This window comes from Temnothorax americanus, unplaced genomic scaffold (genome assembly GCF_048541705.1).
Source record: "Temnothorax americanus isolate GAGA-0224 unplaced genomic scaffold, ASM4854170v1 Scaffold3, whole genome shotgun sequence".
Classification (NCBI taxonomy): domain Eukaryota; kingdom Metazoa; phylum Arthropoda; class Insecta; order Hymenoptera; family Formicidae; genus Temnothorax; species Temnothorax americanus.
This window is the reverse complement of record NW_027509442.1, coordinates 6,351,721-6,375,228: the sequence shown is the minus strand read 5'-3', so window position 1 is coordinate 6,375,228 and position 23,508 is coordinate 6,351,721. Positions and strand designations below refer to the sequence as shown.

The following is a 23,508-nucleotide window of genomic DNA, read 5'->3' as shown; positions in this document are numbered from 1 at the left end:
ACATTACATTTCTAAATATGTCAATTTTTATGTTTATAAATATTATTTAATTGTATTTATAGCTTTTATATTTATAAATTTCAATTTTATAAAACAGCATACTTGTAAATATATTAAAATCTGCTAGGAAGGGAATTAATAAATTGCAAATTAATTTGAAACTCGAGATTCTCGAGATTCGAAATCGCACAGCTCGGGAGAGAAGGAGATAACAAATCATGCTTATGCTTTCTCCATCTCTCAAAGCTTGCCGAAGTATATCAAGCGTATAACAGATGTGGTCTTTGCTTCGACGTGATCGCGAAATCCTTATCACTTGCTGGTACAACGTCGTAGCGTGCGGACGAGCGACGAGCAGTGAGACGTTCGTATAACTATTCGGGCTTCGGGCACTTTACCCGCAACCGCGCGTATATTACGTACGTGAGTTAGTAAGGTGTAAAAGTAATTGTGAATAACCAATTAAACAATAAAAGTTGTTTGTCCGGGAGCTGTCACAGCCAGCGGACGTAAGTCATCTTGTCGATAAAGATTATAAAGACAGTGCCCTGCGACGGCGCCAAACACTGAAACCCGATGAGTGACGTTATTACGTCTTAATACGTTAATTGAAATTCGAATTTACTTCCTAATAAAATTCAATATAGATCTTTTGCCGGGAGAACGTCGTAGCGAACATACATCGCGAAGCGGTTTTTTTAACGTCCAGGCACGTAATCCGTAGACGCGTCATGCGTATGAGTCACTACAAGAACGCGAAGTGGGGATTGTGATTAAGAATAAATGAAGGTCACTTGTGTCGGGAAAAAAACTTAATACAGAGTTGTGAGATTTTTTACAATGTGTAACCATCATTACCGACTTGCATCGAATTAATTACGAGTGTACGTTGCAATTATCGAAAGTTACTCAAAAACGTTTGAGCGTGCGTGTGCGAGTGTGGTCGGCGCACATTCAACTGGACGAGCGAGTGAGAAATAACTCATAATAGGTACTTTTTTAAGACAGCGTACAAGTCGTTCGAACTTCTCTTTCTTTCGCACCGCCGCACTGGTATTCCGGGTGTCGTTGATACCTGAAAATGAATTGATAACAGTTCTCTATTGTGTGGAATAACTATCTACTGTGTGGAATACTTACCTAGCTGTCACTGAGAACAATTCGATATTCGTACGGGATTAAATGTATCCTGGTGGAGCGAGCAGTCGATCCGGAACGTATTCCTGTAACAAAGGAAGAAAAGATTATCAATCAGAGGGATCCTTTTTGGCAATGAAATCAAGAGCAACAAAAACGATTATTTATTATTTATAATTAATATTCATTATTTACAGCGTTTGTTCGGTCATAATTTTAGCTTAAAAAAACACGAACTTAAATAATTTAACTAAAATTTGCGTTCTAAAAAAATAAATAAATTTTATATCTCCGATTTTTATATTATATTTCTCAGCACATTGCAGGTCAATAGAACATTACTGGCAATCCTATTATACTTTTATGTCTAGGTGTGTGTGGTTCATCCTTCTCTGTATCACTTCCAGTAATCACCTAAAAATGCTGTTAGCATGTTTTTAGCTTATTCAGACATATTCGAAGATGTTTCTTTGTTCTTGCAATATTAAATAAATTTTTTATTCTACTGCTGGAATAACTGTATCTTATATTGTTAGAGAGGTTCATATAGAAAGGGGGACGCATACAAAAAACATACTAATTTTTACCAGCCAAAACTTTCATCATCTACTTCTAAATTTAAGGAGGAATTTATAAGAGAATTCAAAAAATATGACGAAACAATCGAGAGAACATTATCTCCAAGTTCTAACTCAACTTGAAAAGGCAATATCAGAGAATAATATTGATAGTTTAAAAAAATTAAGTAATTTAATTGACAACATAAGTAATGCAGAAAATCAAATAACTTTAAGAGATTATTATGATAATGCTAATAACCCTGTTAAAAGCACTAATTTAGTTATCTTAGCTTGTAAACATAATAAAGTAAAAATTTTAGAGTATCTATTTGATAGTGATAGTAGAATTCTAAATAATCTGTCTGTTGTTATTGGAAGAAATACTATATTGCCAAATGATGAAGATGAAACGTGCCATAATGCATTTTATTATGCTATACGTTCATGCAATGTTGAGCTTCTTGATACACTCATTAGTAAATGGCCAGGTAATTATTTTGCCGTTCATTTAGGAGAACTGGATGAAATCCTTTCAAGAGCTTATGAAGAATTGAAGTTAAAAAACGTACTATTATCGGACGAAATAGAAATTTTTGTTGAAAATAAGTTAGTAAACCTTCGTTTCTTCTCTAATATTTCACGAAAAAATCAAAATATGAATAATTGTCTTAATAATATCAGAGGACGGATTGAATTAATACTTCAAAACATTAACTTGTTAAAGACACATTACTCAAACACGGAACAAGTAGATAAAAGGACTTTATTTGTAGCAAAATCTATCGCACAAAATATTCATATATTAAAACGGCAGTTGAAATCAACCTATAATAGATTACCTTGGGAAGAAATGGAGTTTTGTTTAGTCAGTTTTGTTTCCTCTCACACAAAACAAGAAGAAATTAATCTATTCTATAATGCTACACTGAATAAAAGCAAAATACTAAATCACTTGGAAAATTTTGCAAACATACTTGAAGACGAAAAATATATTTTAAAAGGTGTAAATAAACTCGCTGATTTTCCAAAGTCAAAGCGCGAGATGGTTGTTGCCGAGATTATTAGCAATTATCCTCAATTTGAAGAGTTGTATGACGATTATCAACAAATTAGGGATATTCATTCTTTAATGAAAATAAGTGATTATATAAAGTTGGCGTTGTCGGCTGATCCTAAGGAAAGAGAAGGACAGTTAATTATTACAAGGGTTTTACAGGTTATCGGTGAGCATTTAAAAAACACATTAGAATCACCCAAGTTATCTAATACTACAAGTGAGCTTTTGCTATTATCGTTACCAAAAAACACAAGAGAAATAATTATAGATTTACGTAATTCATTATCACATGCTTATTCACTTTCTAAGAGAACAGAAATTGAGGAAAATACAGATGTTAGTTTTTTTATTGGCGTTCAAAAGGATACTAAAAGAATCGATAATGTAATTACTGATATTCTCTACAATAACAAAATTAAAACAATCAGAATACTGCTAAAAAGAATTGCTAATAGTGAAAGCGTAGATGTAATAAAAGAAATTGCTGAAATATTTAGCAATGTTAAATTGGATAAAATAATACCGGAAAATTTTAAAATGCTGGAACACGAGAAGCTTGAAAAACTCATTAATGAATTAAGCGATAATATAACTGACAAGACCAGTTACGATAAGGAGCTATTTAAAAAAATTAATAACATAATCAAGTGTACGGAAACTCAATCAGAAAATATCAGAACTGATTATATTAAAGGATTTGCATCATTGCACGGTTTAATTAGGCTTATTAATAACATTAAGATTGACTGCAACTTTATTAGAGAAATGAAATTTATTGCAAACAGAACATTAAAGAATATGACTTTAAAAATAGAGCCTTATAGCCTTAAGAAAATTGCTGAATATGTCATAAAAATTATTGGGTCAAGAATACAACATGACAATCTTGGTAAATTAAACGCAATAATTTGGGAAATTCTTTTTTATATTCCTGAATTTGGAACAAGTGACATCAAATGGATTAGGAAATTAAAAGAAAAGTTGAATGTAACAGAAAAACAAAAGAAAACTCATAATATAACACAAGAAGAATATAATGACCAGCTTACCTTGAAGCTGTTTGAACTGAAAAGTATTTTAAGCAATAACGCATTAAATTGCCAATTAATTGAAAAATTACCTTTCTATAACAAGAGTGATAAAAAATTACAAGCAGTAGTAGAAATGCTTGTTCTGGATATAATGTCAATTTTAGATAGCTCAAAACATAACTTGGCAAATAATCTACTATTTTTAGACGATAACGCTCCTTTATTAATTGGAAAATGTTTACGGAATCATTTAGCACATGATAATGTCTTAGTTAGTGTACTGTTGTCTAATCCTTCAATAGCAGTTATTTTGAACGCTATAAAACTTACCGAAGAAAATATAATAGAAAGCAAGAAGAAAATTGGCAAGTTAGTAAGCGACAATTCTTTCAAGGTGAGAGAGAAATACGATCAAGACTTAAATATCATTATTAATCAGGAAAAAATGCTTGCTGCTTTGAAAGAAGGAAATCTAGAAAACTTAAAGGATTGTTTAAAAAAAGGAGCAGATATTAATGCTAGAGATGTTAATTCATGGACCATGTTACATTTTGCTGCTAAGGGACCAAGTCTAGAAGTTATAAAATTTATTCTTCATCAAAATTTAAGCGTTAATGTGAAAGATATTAATGGTCGAAGTCCATTGCATGTTGCTGCTGAGCATGGAAGGAAAAACATTGTAGAATTACTTATAAAAGAAGCAGGTTTATATGTTGATGAGCTAGATAAGAGTGGCAAAACTCCACTACATGTTGCTGCTCAAAATGGTCACAAGGATACTGTTAAAGTTTTATTAAAAAATGAAGCTAATACTATTGTCCAAGATAAATGTGGTTTTTCATCTTTACACTATGCAATAATAAATAATCATATTGATGTTGCTAAGATTTTATTGAAAAAAGATGTAAACGTTATTGATATTAATGAAATTAAGGGTGGCTTTACTCTGTTGCACGCAGCTGCAGAGAGAGGTCATCTCGAGCTAGTTAATTTCTTGCTTCAAAATAAGGCTGATGTTAATGCTAGAAATGATGAAGATTGGACACCGTTACATGCAGCAGCAACCAAACATTTGGAAGTAGTAAGTGCTTTAATCTTAAACGGAGCTGATGTTAACGCTAGAGTTATAAATGGTCTTACACCATTACACTGTGCAGTAGAAAACGGTCATGAGAAGATTGCTATTATTCTATTGAAGCATGGAGCTAATGTTAATGCTGTTGACAAAGCCGGTAATAATACACCTTTGCACTATGCAGCAAAAGATGGGCACAAGGGAATTGTTAAGGCTCTACTGAAAAATAAAGCCAATGCTAATATTGCCACTTTTACAGGTAGGACTCCATTGCATCTTGCTGCCCAGAATGGTCATCTAGGAATAGTTGTTGTTCTACTTGAACATAGCGTTGACATTCGTGCTACAGATCGATATAACGCTACGCCATTATACTATGCAGCAGAAAGTGGTCATGAAAAAGTTGCTGAATTTTTAATAAGAAATGGAGCAGAAATTAATGCCAAAACTGATAATAATTTAACACCGTTACATGCAGCTGCCCTGAAAGGTCACGAAGATATAATTGATCTTCTAATAAAAAATAAAGCTGAGATAGAAGCTATAACTTATGATGGTAGTACACCATTACATTTTGCTGCTCTAAATGGTCATGAAAATGCTATTGTTTCTTTAATAAAAAATAAAGCTGAAGTCAATACTAAAAATAAAAATGGTATTACACCGTTACATGCAGCTGTTGTAGAAGGTCACAAAGATGTTGTTAACCTCTTAATAAAAAATAAAGCTCAAGTCGATGCAGGAGATTTGGTAGACATCACACCATTATGTGCAGCCGTGAAAGTAGGAAATAAAGAAATTATTGAGATTTTGATAGCAAATGGAGCTGATGTTAATGTTAAGAACAACGACGTGACACCATTGGTTTCTGCCATAAGACATAATCACAAGGAAATTGTTGAAGTACTTATAGCGAATGGAGTTAATGTTGATGCAGAGCAGGGCATTAGACTTTTGTCACTAGCAGTTCTTGCTGGATGCAGTGATATTGTAGAAATTTTGCTAGAAAATAAAGTTTATGTTAATATGAAAGATCCTGAAATTGCTCATCTATTACATTTGGCTGCTGGTAGAGGTCATACGGATGTAGTGAATGCTTTGATAGCAAGAGGAGTTGATGTTGATGCCATAATTTCTAATAATCTAACACCGTTATGTTGTGCAGCACAGGAAGGTTATGAGGAAGTTGTTGAAATCTTAATAGCAAGTGGAGCTAACGTTAATATTAAATGTTACGAAGGTACACCATTACATCTGGCAGCGCAGCAAATGGTCATGATAATGTTGTAAAAGTTTTACTAGATAATAAAGCAAATATTAATATTAATGATAATAAGAATAGAAAACCTGTGGAATTAGCAGTGGCACGTGGTCATTTACAAGTCGTTAAAATGTTACTGCAGTATGAAAAAATAGATATGAATGCAAAAGGTAATGATGATTGGACGATACTGCATATTGCTTCACAACAAAATAATTTAGGGATGGTAAAATGTCTAGTAGATAAGGGATCTGATGTTAATGCTAAAAATGCCTCTGGCTCAAAACCTATACATATTGCAGCTAGAGAAGGTTACAAAGGCACTGTAGAGTTTTTTCTTAGTAAAGGGTTAATTATTAATGATCGTGGTGCATGTAATCAGACATTACTACATTATGCTGCAATAAAAGGTAATTTAGAAGTTGCAAGGTATTTGATAACACAAGGCGCTGATGTTAATGCTAAAGATGTTAATGGCTTAACTCCTATGCATTTTGCAGCTCAATTCGGTTATAAAGATTTTATTGAAGTTTTATTGAAAAATGGCGCAGTGTATAACGCTAAGGACAATTTTTCTAGAAGACCGTTAGAAATGTCTGATGACGAAAACGTTATTAATGTATTAACACTAACTGAGAATTTGTTTTCGGCTGTAAAACATAATGATTCTTCAGAAATTGAGAATTACATTAAAGCAGGTGCGGTCGTTAACGCCAAAAATGCTAAGGGAACATTATTACATTATGCTGCGTGGAAAGGCTATGACATAATTGTCAATATTCTATTACAAAATAAAGCTGATCCTAATGCAGTTGGTAACAAGGGATTTACTCCTCTACATTATGCTGCTAAGTTCTCTCATTTAAAAGTTGTAAAGCTCTTATTGTCTAATGGTGCAGTATATAATGCTGTTTCAGATGATGGTAAAACGCCATCAGATTTTATTGTAGATAAAAGTATAACTAGCTTATTTAAATTACTGAGTGACTCATTTAAAAATATTAAAGACGATAATTCTCAAGTTGTTAATGATCTTAACAAAATAGAGGATGTTGATACAATAAAAGCAATAATGAATGCTTATGATAGAGAAAAGAAAACGTTAATAATTGCTGCAATGCACAGTAACTTTTCAAAAATCGAACAGTTAAAAGAGGTATCACAAGGTGATGTATCCGTTCGTTTTAATTTAGGTTTAGTGCTTTTTAATCAAGGCGATTATCAAAAAGCTTTAAGTTTCTTCAAAAGCGCATTTGAAAAAAGAAAAGAAATACTAGGGTCAGATAATCCTGGCACTTTAGATATTCAGACGTACATAGCTAAAGTATTATACGCACAAGGAGCCTACCAAGAAGCTTTAAATACATTTGAAGACATTTTTCACAAACAGAGAGAAATGCTGGGTTTGAATGATAAGAATACTTTACGTACAAGAAATACAATTGCTTTAGTGCTGCATAGACAGGGAAAGGATGAAGAAGCTTTTAATATTTATAAAGAAGTTTGTAAGAAGCAAGAGGAAATACTAGGGCCAAATGATTTAGATACTTTAGAGTCTTACTTTCACATGGCACTAGTATTAGATAGACAAGGAAAATACGAAGAAGCGTTAAATATCAATAGAACAGTTTTTGAAAAAAGAAAAGAAATATTAGGTGCAAATAACAAAGCAGTTGTGTATGCTCAAAATAATATAGCGATGGTACTGTCTAACCAGGGTAAGTATGAGGAGGCACTGAAAATTTATAAAGAAGTTTTCGAGAGGAAGAAAGCGGTTTTGGGTATTAATCATTTAACTACTTTGAGAACGTTGCATAGCATTGCTGGAATACATATTTGTCAAAAAAAATATCATGAAGCTTTAAAATCTTATCAAGAGGTTTTAAATATCCAGAAAAGTGCTTTGGGAGCAAATCATCCCGAAACCTTGAATACTCAACACAGCATTGCAAATGTATTGTTTGATCAACATAAATGGATTGGTGCACTTAGAGCCTACAGAGAATGTTTTTATCAAATTAAAACTGTTTTTGGATCAAGTCATCCCATTTTTTTGAACATTTTAAAGAAGATAGATGTTATTAATTCTATATTTAAGTTTAAAGGCAACGAACCGTCAGAAATTCTACAGTATCTGCAGAAAGACATTAACATTGCTGCTAGTAATGGTGATATACAAGCTGTTCAGCGCCTATTAAAAGATGGAGCTGATGCCAATGAGAAAGACATTGATGGAAGAACACCGTTACATTACGCTGTTAGCGGTGGACAGGAAAGTGTGGTGAACATCTTACTAGAAAACGGAGCTGATGTTACTCAAGTTACTAATAAAGGTAATACACCGTTACACACTGCTACTTCTAAAGGTTACAGAGAAATTGTTGAAGTTTTATTACAACATGTAAGTCATGATAAATTAAACGATTTTATCAATGCTAAAACCGCTGCTAGCGGTGCTACATCGCTTCACGTCGCAGCCAAGAATGGTTTTTTGAATATTACGAAGTCCTTATTGGAGCGAGGTGCAATTTATAACATTAAGAATAATGAGGGCAAAACACCTCTCGATCTTTCTAAGGACCAAAGTGTTAATGACTTACTGAAGCTAGTTGAAGAAATGTTTAGAGATGCAAAAAATGGTAACCTTGAAATGATCAGCAAATTGAAAGCGATAAAATCTGATGAGTTCGTAATTGTAACAAATGCTCGTAATAATCAAGGAAATACGTTATTACAAGTTGCTATATTTAATAGACACAAGAATGTTGCGAGTAAATTATTAGAAATGCTAATTGTTAAAAAAGCTAGATAAGAATTGATAATTGTCAATATTATGTAGAGAAAAGTGTAAAAGTTTAAAACTGTAATGCTGTTAAAATATTACGTAACTTAAATTAATGATTTTTACGAAATTGAGTTCAGTGGTTTGCTATGAAGCGTAGAATTAGCAAAATATTTCTGTCTTTTCGTCATGCTATAGATTCTACTTTAATTTTTTCAATTGTTTTGACTGTTATATATATGAGAAAGGTCAGAAAGGCTATATGTATTACACTTTTTAAGATATCCGAACTTAGTTTTTATTAGGTTGTAATGTTAAATGTTTATAATGATTATCATAATAATACCTTAAGGTATCCTATAAAATTTCGTTTATTTATAGTAATAAGTTTAATATTATATCAGTTTTTTCGAGGGTAGATTTTGGAGTAATGTGGAACATATCGTGTAATGCGGATCAGCTTGTTTATCTTGGAAAAAAATAATTTGTCTCGTATTTTGATGCATATTAATGATCAAGTAGTCTATAAGGTAAAAATACCCAGACATGTATTTATATCTAGACTTTATTATTTATAAGTAAAACGCGAATTAAAATCAGAGATAAAAATATTTTCTCTTGTAGTTTGAAACTTTAGTTATAATATCCAAACGGTTATTTCCATAAATATATATATATATTTTTTTTTTAATATCCAGACATGGTACGTGTCCAGGTATTGGTACATTTACCTACTCTTAAGTTTCCGGCGAGTATTGGTACTTTTATCTTAGATAATAATTATTATATTATGATTTATTATAAACTTTAATTTTTGTACTTTTTGTAACAATGTCGTGCAAATGCAAGTAACATGTTTGAAATTTTTACTCATAATAAAATATACAGGGTGTCACTTAATTTGCGCTCACTATATGTGCACAGCAATTTTTATTATCAAAAATTAAGTCGAAAAGTTTTGAGTAATTTTTTTCTATAATGCTTAATAAAGCAGTAATTATTGTGTAAAGTCAATGCAAGTAGTTATCGTTGGGATGGGAAGAAGGATAGGAAGTCCCGATTTTTTATCGACTTCCGACATATCAATGAAGTGACTCATGCCTCGTTTCGAATCTTTGCGACACTCGATAAAACTTGTGGGGAGCTTGGAATCTTTCAATGCTGGACCTAAAAAATGGATATTGGTAAAAGTGCCTCTCTATCTCCGAAAACCAGAAAGATAACCACATTCGTCGTGCTCAGGCAAAGACTTATTGATGCAATTCAGGGTCATGTTCATTCACGGGTCGTTCGGACTGCACTTTGTCCTCGTAACGTTTTAACTATTGGACACCAGAGCTGGAACTCAATGTGTTTGCCTGCCTAGACGATATCATCGTTTACAGCCGGAACTTCGACGAACACCTCTGCGTGTTACAAGATGTATTCCACTGTCTCCGAAAAGGGCGCTTTCGACTCAATTCCAACAAGTGCCACTTTTGCACATCAATTGAATTAACTATCATTTACTGCGAGCATCCGGACCGACCTGAGAAGACTAGTGCCATCACCAACTGGTCCGTTTTATAAGACGTATGGCAAATACGACAGTTCCTGTGAGTGATATCTTGATGATTTATTGAAAGATTCGCCATCATTACCGCCCTGCTTATCGCACTTGTACGTAAACAGGCCAAGGAAATTACCGAACAAATGTGTCCCGACTTCACGCGGCAGTTTATTCTACAAATAACAGATGCCCAACAGGATTTGTGGGGCGTCCTAAACGCAGTACATCCCGGAAGGAGGGCGGATGATCGCGTACGCAAGCCGCACGCTCAATAAGGCTGAACGTAATTATCTGGACTGGAGTATCTGGCTGTCTAGAACATAAATAAGCGAATGCGTGGCTATCTAGAAGGATACCATCTCATTATTATCATCCGATAATCAATCCTTATGCTCCAAATGTTAGAGTCCCTGACCGGATGGTTGGGGCGCTGGTCCTTCAAACTCCAACAATACGATTTCGAATTGAAATACCGGAAGGGCACTCTCAACAAGATGGCCTGTTACGTTAACCTGGGACCTACGCCAAACTATAAAGTGGTCACGATACCAATATGTAACGCTCCGCGAAGACTGCATCCCAGGAAGTACCGCCGCGGACATCAGGATAAAAGCCGACTGATTGTTCAAGCATCTACACAACTTCGACTTTGAAGAAAGCCGGCGAAGGGATAGTGGAAAGAGTGCATCCCCAAGGAACAACAGACCATGATCTCGAACCGCTACCATGCACTTACAGCTAGATATTTATGGATATCTCGAAATAGCCAAAACAATTGCGCGAATTGCAGAACAATTTTACTTGCCTGGCATTGCACAGTACGTGCCAGAACTGTCTCGTGCGCAAGGTCGTTCAGGAGAAACTACTTTTTAGTTTGTTTTGACGAATACTACATGCTCTTAAAATTTGGTACTTTTTTGAACACCCTGTATATTAAATATTCTTAAATTTTTATAGTTATTATTTTCATTATTTCATAATAATATTATATTAATATTATAGTAGATTTACTAAATAATATAATACATACAGAAGCATCAACAAATAAAAATATATTTTTATTATATATTATATATATATATATATATATTTTTTTTTATATATATTTTTCTTCCAAGGAAATCATAATATTTGTTACAAATTTTCTTGGAAGACTAATTACTAGATAAGGAAATAAATAATTCTTCACATATATATAGAAAATATAACTTCGTCCGCCAGTGATTAAACAGCAAATAATTTATTACTCGACTAACCGGCCCATATGTACAAAGTATGCACTACGTTTCGGCTCAAGGTTCGAGCCCTTTTCAAGTGCTGTATCCCGTTTTAGACGCACTTGAAAAGAGCTCGAACCTTGAGCCGAAACGTATTATAGTGCATACTTTTGTACATATATGGGCCGCACTTATAGTCGAGTAATAAATTAATAATTTGCTATTCTTCAAGTACGTTTATATATAATATATATACATTATTTTTCTACATACATTTTATAGAAATAGGTTTTGCTACTTATAAAATGTTATAATTGCAAAATACATTAATCACATCAATATAAGAAGAAAGAAAAATATAATAAACGTTCAAATGTTAACATTATTAACAGCGTTACTAAGAAAAAGTCGCATTTGAAAGAAACTAAAGTAAGCTAAAAAAAAGGTACAAAAAAATTATAATTTATGTTAAAGAAAAAAGATGATGCGGAAGTAGAGCATACAAACTTTTTGAAAGTTTTCTTATTATTAACCAACCCAATGCAAAATGTTACAATCATTCTTTCAAAAATAGAATTTTCTTGCACGTTCTAATTTTCTGAGAAGCAGTATATGTATTTAATTTAGATTTAATTTAGATTTAATTTATTTAATATTAATTAAATTTTATATTAGGATTTCGTGTATTTTATACATTAAAATTTATCAACTGAGATTCCCAAGAACAAGAAAACGTAATAAGAAAAAATAACATTCTATAACGCAAGTAAAAATTTATTAACTCTTACATGCTAATGCGCAGTTTATTGTTAACTATATTTATGTATTATATATTAGATAATTATATAATTATATATAATTACAAATATGCATGTAAATTATATAGTTAACTATAAATATGTTAACTATAATTTTATGCATGTACCTATATATATACACACTTTACTATTATAAGAGTATTATTTTGTAAGTGATAGTATAAGAAATTTAATTTATTTGTAATTATTGTTTATTTCTATAAAGTAAAAAATATTATCAAATTAATATTACTACTCAAAGAATTATACTTGCATTTGTAAATATACATATATTTGTTTATCGGAGTGTAATTTATCGATTTTTAATATATTTCTACATTCTAACATAAAATATATATAAATGTGTCTTTTTTACTTTACATCTGTTGATGTGATAACATTTTTAATTTAAACACAAACAGATATAATGTGTGCACCACGTGATCATAATCACCCTGCGGCTTTAATCCCCTTGCCCAGAAAAGAAGCCTGAGACAGGCCATCCCGATCTTGTTCGTGGGACCGTCGAAAGCTTCTGTACATACATTATCGCCAGTATATATATCCGTTTTCAAAAATAATACGTTCATTTTTCGCGACACTGCCGACATAAAACATCATTTTGGTGCTACATCTGCAAATTGCGCGGTTTCATCTGATAATGCACAATTTAATTTTACTTAATTCTAGCCCTCCACCACGCCCGGCGCCAACTTTTATTGGCGAACCTCTTTTCTTGGGATACGTGCTTTTTTATTTATTTCTTTTCTCGTCGTACACAATGTACAATATATAACAATGTATAATATTACAATTTATAATTTTTCAATTTATTTGACGTAAAAAATAGAAAAAGTATATAGGTACAGAATTATAAAATACAAAAAATTTGAATTGGAGATATTTACATTATACATATTTATTATTATGAGATATTCTGCACATTTATTATGATGTTACATTTTTATGAGATATTACATTTATATCATATGTTTATATAAAATGCAATAAATTTATATTATGTATGTATACATTTGCAGATATATGTAGCACGGACGCGCACTAAAATGATGTTTTATCGGCAGTGTCGGAAAATGAACGTGGCTACGTAGTACCTAAGGTGGTCGCACGGTAGCACTACAATCGTTGCGTTGCGTTGGAAAACATTGGAAAATAATTTAAGGAGCGTGGAGCGTCCTGGAGCCTGGAGCTTTCAATCGCGAAAGAATTGATAATAATCGATATTGTTTAACAGAAACGTCATAACATGTAAGTTAAGAACTTGTTTTGTATATACATGTTGTACAATTTTATTCAAATTCTGATATTTAACGTTAATTTATCATGATTTATAGACATAACCTTAATTACATTACGCGTAATCACGAACTTATATATTTGTTTGCGTTAGCACTTATCTACGACATGTAAAAAGTTGACAAAGAATTTTCGGTATCATATATATATATTACTAATCTCTTTTTATTTGGTATCAGGTCTTCTCTGACAAAACCAAAATCCGAGATGACGCCAGAGGAATTGGCGAAGAGAGAGGAAGAAGAATTTAACACCGGGCCTCTTTCAGTTCTGACGCAATCTGTTAAGAATAATACCCAAGTGTTAATAAATTGCAGAAACAACAAAAAGCTATTGGGACGAGTAAAGGCCTTTGACAGACTATATTGCAACATGGTTTTGGAAAATGTAAAGGAAACGTGGACGGAATTACCGGGCACAGGGAAAGGCAAGAAAAAGGTATGTACAACAATCACGTGTACTTCTAGTAAATTATTCAAATCTAATTTTGTCATTGACTAATCCGAAAGGTATTAATTTAAATTTACTATAATTTTATTTTAAACTTTGGATAGTGACAATTATTTGATACCTATGCTGTATATGCAGTTATGTTTTTAATGTTTAAAAATTATTAGCCCATGCCGATTAAGTTTTGAATTTAGAAAGAAGAGAATATGATTAACAGACGTTGATGCTTCAAGAAGTAATAAATATTCTGATATATTAAAGATATCCCATTTCTTGTAAAAAAAAGTCTGACAAAAAATTAATTAAAAATTAAATATAAGTGTATCTTTTATATATATTATATATATATATATATATATAATTTTTATATTATACTAACCGGGATATCTACAAACAGGCGAAACCGGTAAACAAAGACAGATTTATTCTAAAGATGTTTCTACGTGGCAATTCCGTCATTCTGGTTTTGAGGAATCCACTGGCAACTGCGGCGGGAAAGTAATAATAAATTAAGGATAACTTTAATTTTTATGACTTTAATATTACTAAGGCTAATGCTATAATAAAGGAAATAAAAACTTTTTGATATGTACGCAACAGCGTTTATCAACGCGATGAATTTTATTCTGCACAAATTCCTAATCTTATACATAATCCGTTAAATATATCAAGTAAAAAAAAATGTATTAAGCAGGACATGTTTATTTCTTATGAATTGTGTTACAATATTATCAATCCTTTTCGGCGATTGCGGTTAAATGTTTATCAATATCTTGCTCGGTCAGTATATGCTGTAACAGAAAAATTATTAATAAAGAAAAGCATGACAGAGGAAATAAGAGTTAGACATCCGCATATGAAATATTAAAATCAAAATTATACCAATTACCGAAATTTGGGATTGTCCTTTGATACAACTCCCACTTCAATTTCCGTTGGTTTAAAATCTACAGACACAAAACTGTAGACAGACAAGTACTTAATGGCTAGTTGTATAGTCTCGTCGTAATCGTAATTCTGTTTCTTCTTCAATTTCTTCTCGAGATAGGAATTAGCTTCCGTTTGCTTCGCCCCGACGGATATGGCTCTATAACCGCAGAAATATCCCGCCGGATCGGCCTTGTAGATGCACGGACCTTTCTCTTTGTCGTAAGCGATGAGCATCATGGAACACCCGAGGGGTCGCATCTCTGCATTCTGCGTGTAAACTTGACTAATGTCGGCGATACGCTGGCACAGAGCGTCCACAGGTATCTCGTAGCCGTACTTGTACTTGAAATGAGCCGCTTCGTATCGCGCGCGTTGCACTTGGGACTTGCTGTTGGCTGTGGAATAGAAGTTGAAAAATAGCGCAGGATTCGACACAGCCAAAAGTTACCCGGACTCACCTATATCATACCAGTCATGACGCAACCGACGTACTCGGTCAGCTGAAATACATGGGTGACACTGGCGGCATCGAGCAACTTGTCCTGTAAAGGAAGACAATGTATCGCTTTGACGCTACATAAATATGAATGTTATCTGAACCATGTATTTCCAAGTATCGGGCGATCATTTCCAACAAAAATTTAAGTCGACGAGATACGCGAAAAAGTGAAAAACGCTAAATTGAGCCAGTTTCCGATCAGAGTTTCAGGTGAAAAGATCCTTAGGAGGTTAACTTACGGGCACTTTCTTCTGTGTCGCGAAAACGACCGTCCCGTCCCCTTTGACGGCTACGGACGTCAGGCCACCTTGATTGATGGCTTTGAAGGCGTATTCTGCGTGAAATACGAGAGAGAGACGCGTTAACAAGTTTCAAAATGCGGATCACGCCGAGTCATCGGCGTACACATTGTAGGTTAGGCGATCCACACCATTCAGACCAGCGCGAGAACGCCGATAATACGATAATTGTTCGTGTCGTGCTTAGAGATATACTTTCTGATCCTTACCTACTTGGTAAAGCCGGCCTTCCGGCGAAAAGATCGTGATATGCCTGTCAAAACCAGCACTACTCCCGCGCGCCATGTTTGCTAATACAGAAATCGCAAATCGCCGATTACGCTTTCGGCTTTCGGCTTCCCGACCCCGACCGAGGTGAAAACCTGAAAACTCCGATGAAAACGTCAAATCATATAGGTCTGTTCTTTGCAGTTGAACTTTCTGCACCGGTGCAGAAAGTTCGGCACTAAAAATCTATATTACCGACAAGGTACTATTATTGGGGGTTAATTCCAATTACGATTGATTTAATCCGTATAATTAATTGAAATCGGCAAAATTGCTCATTGTAGAATTTCTAACAGTATATTTAAATCTTTCCCTTTAGACGTCTTCCACCAATCACAACAAAGACGCGCCCACGTGTTCGAAAAAACATAACCTGTTTCCACGTGCGCTCGTGGATATAACTTCGATCTTCTCGTGCAACAATTTAAAATTGCATATGTGTCTGGACATACAATTTTTATTCTCGTCTCGGGCATAGGCGAGAAGATTCATTTCTAGACATAGGAAATCATCGATAAGACGGAATGTCCCGTTTGATAGTGAAAAATTTGCCGAAAGGTGTACGTAGATGAAATCATCTGATATCTTTTTATTTAATATAATATGTAATATATATATATATATATATATATATATATATATATATTTATATTTATATGTCTGTATTTTATTTTGCACAGGTCACGGATACCAAATTGAAAGAATTATTCAGTCAAAAGGGTATTGTGACCGATGTACAATTGAAGTACAAAGATGGCAAGTTTCGACGATTTGCATTTATTGGTTACAAAACAGAGGAACAGGCGAAATTGGCGCAAACCTACTTTGATCAAACGTGCATCGATACTTGTGTAATATCCGTTGAGCACTGTGCAAATTTAGGTACGTACAGCGTACAGCTATAAATAATTGTGTTACAGTAATCTAACAATTTTATAAAATGATATGTGAACGTGATTTTGCGTGTATGATATTTTAGGTGACCCTTCAAAGCCAAGATCGTGGAGCAAATATGCAAATGACAGTTCTTACAACAAAGCTAATGAAACGTCTGACGCTAAGTCAAAAGCGAAACCGATAGATTCGGCGGGAAAGAACGATACAGGGGAAACTAAGAACAAAAGTGTCGTAAAGAAGAAAAAGAAAAAGGCAGACAAAAAGGACAGCGATGAAGTTAAGAAAGCACTCGAAAAGGTATGTACAATTCTTTTCTAATTTTTTAAATTAATAGATTTCAACTTGTATTTTTTCTGTCAGTTGAGAGAAAATTGCTTATTATATTGTCTTCGATTATGTTGGATTTAGCACAAGGATGATCCTTTATTTATGGAGTTTCTTGAAACACATACCGGTAAGGATGCAAAAGCAGTCTGGAAAAACGATATTGATGTGCCAGTTAAAGAAGAAGCTACCGAGGAATTTGATGACGAGTCCGAAGACGAGGATGATGATAAATCTAAAAAAAATACAGGTGAGGAAAAAAAAGATTTTCTTGTTAATTTTTATTTTTTTTTATAATTACTAAGCAACTTTGGCTTTATTTACATTTTTTTGCAATAAAATAATATTTTTTTACTTAAAATTTCTCATATAAAATTGATTTAAATCTATTTTAATTAAATTATTTAATAAAAGAATTTATGTGCCAAGACTTCTGATTAATGTTGTACTATTTTCAAAAAAATAAACTTTATCTTGAATATTGCAATTTGTATTTCCTGTGAAGTAAGAAAATAACTTAAGAAAATATGTATACTATTTTAGAAAAAGTAACACACTCAAGTGGAAAAGACGAACCTAACTGGCTACGTCAGAGTGGAATAAAATTGACAAAAGACGTGCCAAAGTATGGTCCATTAACATTCTATACTGTAAAAATGCGAGGACTTGCATACAAACACATGAAAAAACACATTAAACAGTTTTTCCGTCCAATCAAACCGAAATCTATACGAATTCCACCCAAAATTAAAGGTATAGCTTATGTGGGGTTCAAAACGGAGCAAGCCATGAAGAAGGCTCTTCTGAAAAATAAGAGTTTTCTAGGTAAAAACAATTATTGAATGTAATATAAAGTGCAATGTACATACAATATTTTACATATATTTTCAAGTATATTCTTTATCTATGTAGATGGGAAACAAATATTTGTATCCAAATACGAACAAAAAGAAGCAGTTGAATCCAACAAGGACTCGTCTAATAAGACCAATATTAAATGGAAGAAACAAGAGGAGGCTTTGAAAGACGAAGAGAGTATAGCAGAATCCGGAAGAATGTTTATCAGAAATCTGACGTATACAACCACGGAGGATGACATCAGGAAACTGTTTGAGAAGTATGGTCCTCTGTCGGAAGTGGATTTACCCGTGGATAAAATCACTAGGAAACCAAAAGGATTTGGCACGGTAACGTTCCTGATGCCAGAACACGCTGTCAAAGCTTACGGCGAACTGGACGGTTCTGTATTAGATGGTAGAATGTTACACATTCTTCCCGGAAAGGCGAAAGCCTCCTTGGAGAATATCGATACTGAAAATTTAACTTATAAACAAAAGAAAGAACTGCAGACTAAGGCAACCGCGGGTTCGTCACATAATTGGAATACACTGTTTCTCGGGCAGAACGCCGTGGCGGACGCTGTCGCGAGTCGCTACAACACGACGAAGGAGAAATTACTGGAAGACGGATCAAATGGAATGAGCGCCGCGGTCAAACTGGCATTAGGAGAAACGCAACTGGCTGAAGATACGAAGGCTTTTTTGGTGGAAAACGGCGTGCGCTTGGACGCTTTTAATGAAGCACCAAAGAAGAGATCGACCGCCATAATCTTAGTGAAGAATTTACCGGCTCAGACAAAACCGAACGAACTGCGAGAAATGTTTGCCAAACATGGGGAGCTGGCGCGTATCGTAATGCCACCAGCGGGCATAACAGCGCTGGTAGAATTTCTGGAGCCATCCGAAGCACGCAAGGCTTTCCGTGCATTAGCTTATACGAAATACAAGCATTTACCGTTGTATCTGGAATGGGCGCCAGATAACAGTTTTACCACGCCCGCCTCTAAAACTAAGGCAACTAAAAATAATGCAACTACCAAAAAATCAATAGATTCCGAAGAAGTTAAAGATGGAGCAACGGTAAAAGAACCTAAAGAATCTAAAGAAAATGAGAATAATACGCGTAAAAAGGAAGATGACGAGCCGCCCGAACCAGATACAACGCTTTTTGTAAAAAATATCAATTTCTCAACTACGGAAGAACAGTTGAAAGATGTAAGTTAAAAACTGTTACATTCGCAATTGCGATCATTGTTGTTTTCTTTGTAATAATACAACTTTACGCTTACAGTACTTTGGTAAATGCGGTCCTCTCCATTATGTCACAATAGCGACTAAAAAGGATCCGGAAAATGCTGCTAAAAAATTGTCTATGGGATATGGATTTATAAGATACAAGAGGAAACTCGACGCAGATCGTGCGTTAAAAACGTTGCAAATGTCAGTACTCGATGGGAAGAGCTTGGAATTGAAACGATCTGAGAGAACACTAATGTACGTTTATTTCTTTAATCTATCTTGTCGAAAAGCCGAGAATTTTTGTTAACCGCAAAACTTTCTAGGTCCGACGTCAAAACAGCGAGGAAAAAGTCCAAGATCACCGAACAAACTGGCACTAAAATTTTAGTACGAAACATACCCTTCCAAGCAACTGTCCAGGAAGTGACGGAATTATTCAAGTACATATCATATATATATTTTTCATCAAAATACTTTTAAATAACGTGCAATGCGTTAATTAATTCATTGTAATTTTACAGGTCATATGGTGAGTTGAAGGCCGTACGAATGCCGAAGAAACTGGTCGGTACTGAGAAGCACAGAGGATTCGGTTTCATCGAGTATTATACTACGACAGATGCAAAGGTAATATTTTCTAGCACCTGAAGAATTTAATTCGAATTAATAAATCTAACGTAAAAAGTTAAATTATGTATAAACGAAGAATGAGAGAACTACATTTAGTTATTCTTGTACTAATTTTAATTCGCGTTCTTTTCTTAGAAAGCATTTAAAGCACTGTGTCAAAGCACTCACTTGTACGGCCGAAGATTAGTTCTTGAGTGGGCTCAGATGGAGGAAGGTGTTGAGGAAATTAGAAAACGCACCGCGAAACGTTTCTACCAAGGTAGTTAATTTTTTTTATATCTTATACTATAACAAAGTAAGTTGATTCGTATTGATTGATATAATAGAAAATTACATGATTCTGAAGGTTCTTTTTTATTTATTTTCAGAAAGTTCGACGAAAAGATTTAAGAAATCCATGTTAGATCCCGAAAGTGTTGGTCTCGAATTAAATTCAGCTCAAGAAGTATAATTTATAAATTATTTGCAAACTATATATGTAAATATGTATTATTTAAATAATAATTCACAAACACTTAATACGCAATTCTAACACGTTCATTAAATCATAAGAGGATTAATCAACATTCTTAATATAATTCTTTAGTAAATTTCTTTTTTATAAATACTAGTATTAGCAATATTATCAAATGATTATTGGAATCAATATCTGATAATCCGTACACGATCCGTATCAATTTTCATTTCTCTTCACGTTGGCCAGATATTCAGGTTAGTCAGTTGGAAGTCGAAAATATTTTCATTGCGCGACATTACTCTTCGCGTCACGTTTAAATGTGACTCTTTCTTTTCTTACTTTTCCAATGGAGTGATTTCCAATGATTGATATAATACGATGTATTTAGGTTATTCGACTGCGTTAGATCATGAGATCATTTCCTGTTAACTGAATAATCAATTTCGTAAAATATATATAAAACTAGAGTACAGATAGTATATACTATAAATAATTACCTAATTTAAATAAGAATGCGTGGTGTAATATATGTACAAAACGGTGCTCAAAAGTACCCTTGAAAATTTTCTCAATCTAAGCGCTTTTTCATTTACTTTGGCGATGTTCTGGCATTCCTGGAAACAAGAATAAGTCATACAAGTCTAAAGAAGAAGGCAGAGAATATAGCCAGTTTTCATTTGCCAAAAATTAATGAACAAAGAGAATGGTATGGGTCAGGTATTAGATTGACGTATCAAGTCGTAAGTAAATTAAAAACAGAAGTTAATTGCTCGTTATAGAAGCTAAAGTTATAATATGTAAGAAGGTCAACGGTTAAAATACGAGCACATAAATAACGCGATATTGTTTTAATCTATTTTTGCCATAAAAGCAGTGATGTCAGACATCGTACCAAGTGAGGATGAATTTATACATTGTATAAAATTTAATCCTTTCTCACATAAATATATATAATTTAATCATTCTATCGTACTTAATAGAATAATAAAATATTTACTGTAAAAGAACTTTTATTAATGAGCATGAAAAATTATGTTTACCACGAACCATGATATTTAATTCCTTTATTATTATGCCTATTAAAATAACACAATATCAAACTTTAAGTCTATTTCGCACGTATATCTATTTACATTTTAAATTAAACTCGATCTTTATTTACACAAATTTCACACATCACTTTGCATGAATATTTATAATATGCGCAATAGGGCACGACCACTTGGGGCGCCCTTCTTTTCACCTTTTTTAAAAAGGTGTTTTTATGGTATATGGTCAACTTGATGAACTTTATTTGCAAAATATTGGCCGCGTTCAGCAGACACAACTGTTGAGTTCGTCTTATCAACGCTCTGCGTTGCGCGGTTGGTTCTAAAAGTAAGAGCCACGCACGTTCGACTGCTACTCAGCGACTTGGTCTGCTGAACGCGACCATTGATAGGAATATAAGGTGTGACACGTGATACGAGGCGAAACTCGGGTTTCACACCGTCCGAAATCTCGGAAAATACTCCTGATATATTAGCAAAGCCTCTGAGGCAAGGAAGTGGTCGTAGATATATTCTGAGCGAGGGTGTTGCCTTTCCACAATGCCTCTTCGTATCGTCGCGGTCGTTGGTCGGCGCGTCGGAACGACAAGAATCTCGAGAAATACGAACGTTTATTTTAACATTGTTATGCGTCCGTTAATGCAAATCATGCTGCTCTCTCAAACGAGATTTGACAATAAAGAGTTTTAAGCGGGGAGCTTACACTTCTGCATAACGCATAACGCGTAAGCATAATAAGAAAATTGATTGATACACATGTGCATAAGAAAATAGACCAATCAATTTTCTTATGCTTACGCATTATGCGTTATGCAGAAGTGCTCCCCGCCTTAAGAAATATATTGTTGAATCACAATTGAATTTGAGGAGAATAATTGACTGTGATTGGTTAATTTCTCAGGGCTTATAGGGTTTAAAACACCTATTGTAGACAATAAAACTTTAAACACAATGACAAACTTAAATCTTTGCACAATTATGGATATATGTACATATAAAGGTAGGAAAAGAGAAAAACGTTGATTTATTTGAAAAATATTTAATAATAAACATTGTCAATATACAGAGAAAATATGCCATAAGAAGTCGCCATGGGATTAATAAAAACCTAACAACTTACAAGAAAATCCAGCCTTTCAAAATATCATAAAATCAGACGATGATAAAGGTAATGTATCGTTACATTCGAAATATCATGATTACACGATCAAAGATCAAAGAACTAAAAAATAAATAATTGTGTCCAAAGTTCCTACTCATCGTTCGACAATAATGTTAACACCTATAGCGTTACATGCCCAACGAACAGAAGCGTGCCGGTACCGACGAAGACGGCCGGCGAGGAAATGTCTTCCTTTCACCTCCACCACTGCATCGATCGCGTCAAGTATCTTGCATGGGCCCGGCATCGCGAAGGACTGGAAACGCGCTGGCGGTTCCGGTTGGTGAGGTCCAATCATCGGTTGGTGGCATGTCCCACGAAGGTGCTGGCAGTACGCGAGACGATCCATGAAAGTAACAGTGCGCCTTCCGTCCACCTTCGCTGGGCTTGCGGGCGCGAACGCCAGATAGACCGAGCCAGTTGTACGCTCATCGTCCTGGAGAACGGTGCTCGCGCCTCGTCCTCGCAGGGTACCAATAGCGCCGCGTACGTCGTCCTTCAAGTGTCGTCGTACAGATACAAGGTCGCGAGTGCAACGGGCGATTTCGCATTTCGCCGCTGTGGGCCCGTGCACTTTAAGCGGATGTATCTGACGCGCGATGTGTGCAAGCTGAGGATCTCCTGATTGAAGACCGCGATTAAATCACTGAGGGATTAGACCAAGCGATTAAACATGGACTGGG

At 34.2% G+C, this 23,508-nt stretch overlaps 5 protein-coding genes across 9 annotated transcripts in view; 4 read left to right on the top strand and 1 right to left on the bottom strand.

Moving 5' to 3' along the window:
* Positions 1-281: 281 nt before the first annotated feature.
* On the top strand, positions 282-14,830 carry Smd2 (small ribonucleoprotein particle protein SmD2). 3 transcript variants are annotated; one of them, XM_077411320.1, is made up of 4 exons: positions 282-419; positions 13,507-13,735; positions 13,963-14,221; positions 14,631-14,830. In XM_077411320.1, coding segments are annotated over exons 2-4 (366 nt in total). In that variant the 5' UTR covers positions 282-419; positions 13,507-13,733; the 3' UTR covers positions 14,736-14,830. The 3 variants fall into 3 exon arrangements, with proteins under 3 accessions (XP_077267446.1, XP_077267448.1, XP_077267445.1); XM_077411322.1 differs by having other exon boundaries at positions 303-419; positions 13,552-13,735; XM_077411319.1 differs by having other exon boundaries at positions 332-509.
* On the top strand, positions 5,951-12,097 carry LOC143900219 (uncharacterized). Its single transcript, XM_077411303.1, has one exon. The coding sequence runs from the start codon at positions 6,090-6,092 to the stop codon at positions 8,931-8,933; it is 2,844 nt and encodes a 947-aa protein (XP_077267429.1). The 5' UTR covers positions 5,951-6,089; the 3' UTR covers positions 8,934-12,097.
* An 89-nt stretch (positions 14,831-14,919) lies between the features above and the next one.
* On the bottom strand, positions 14,920-16,704 carry LOC143900648 (proteasome subunit alpha type-6-like). The gene is made up of 6 exons (XM_077412248.1): positions 16,681-16,704; positions 16,171-16,214; positions 15,902-15,996; positions 15,622-15,705; positions 15,123-15,558; positions 14,920-15,024 (listed from the first exon to the last, which is right to left on the bottom strand). The coding sequence occupies exons 1-6, from the start codon at positions 16,702-16,704 to the stop codon at positions 15,015-15,017; spliced, it is 693 nt and encodes a 230-aa protein (XP_077268374.1). The 3' UTR covers positions 14,920-15,014.
* On the top strand, positions 16,551-20,676 carry LOC143900221 (putative RNA-binding protein 19). The gene is made up of 11 exons (XM_077411310.1): positions 16,551-16,788; positions 16,909-17,110; positions 17,208-17,422; positions 17,534-17,699; positions 17,993-18,274; positions 18,362-19,503; positions 19,580-19,782; positions 19,851-19,967; positions 20,049-20,154; positions 20,293-20,416; positions 20,526-20,676. The coding sequence occupies exons 1-11, from the start codon at positions 16,753-16,755 to the stop codon at positions 20,606-20,608; spliced, it is 2,676 nt and encodes an 891-aa protein (XP_077267436.1). The 5' UTR covers positions 16,551-16,752; the 3' UTR covers positions 20,609-20,676.
* Positions 20,677-22,727: 2,051 nt separating this feature from the next.
* Positions 22,728-23,508, top strand: part of LOC143900217 (uncharacterized) — a 35,078-nt gene continuing 34,297 nt past the window's right edge. For all 3 annotated transcript variants that reach the window (XM_077411300.1, XM_077411298.1, XM_077411301.1), the window contains exon 1: positions 22,728-23,507. In XM_077411300.1, the coding sequence (XP_077267426.1) occupies positions 23,499-23,507 (9 nt within the window). In that variant the 5' untranslated portion in view covers positions 22,728-23,498. The remainder of the gene's footprint in view (position 23,508) is intronic.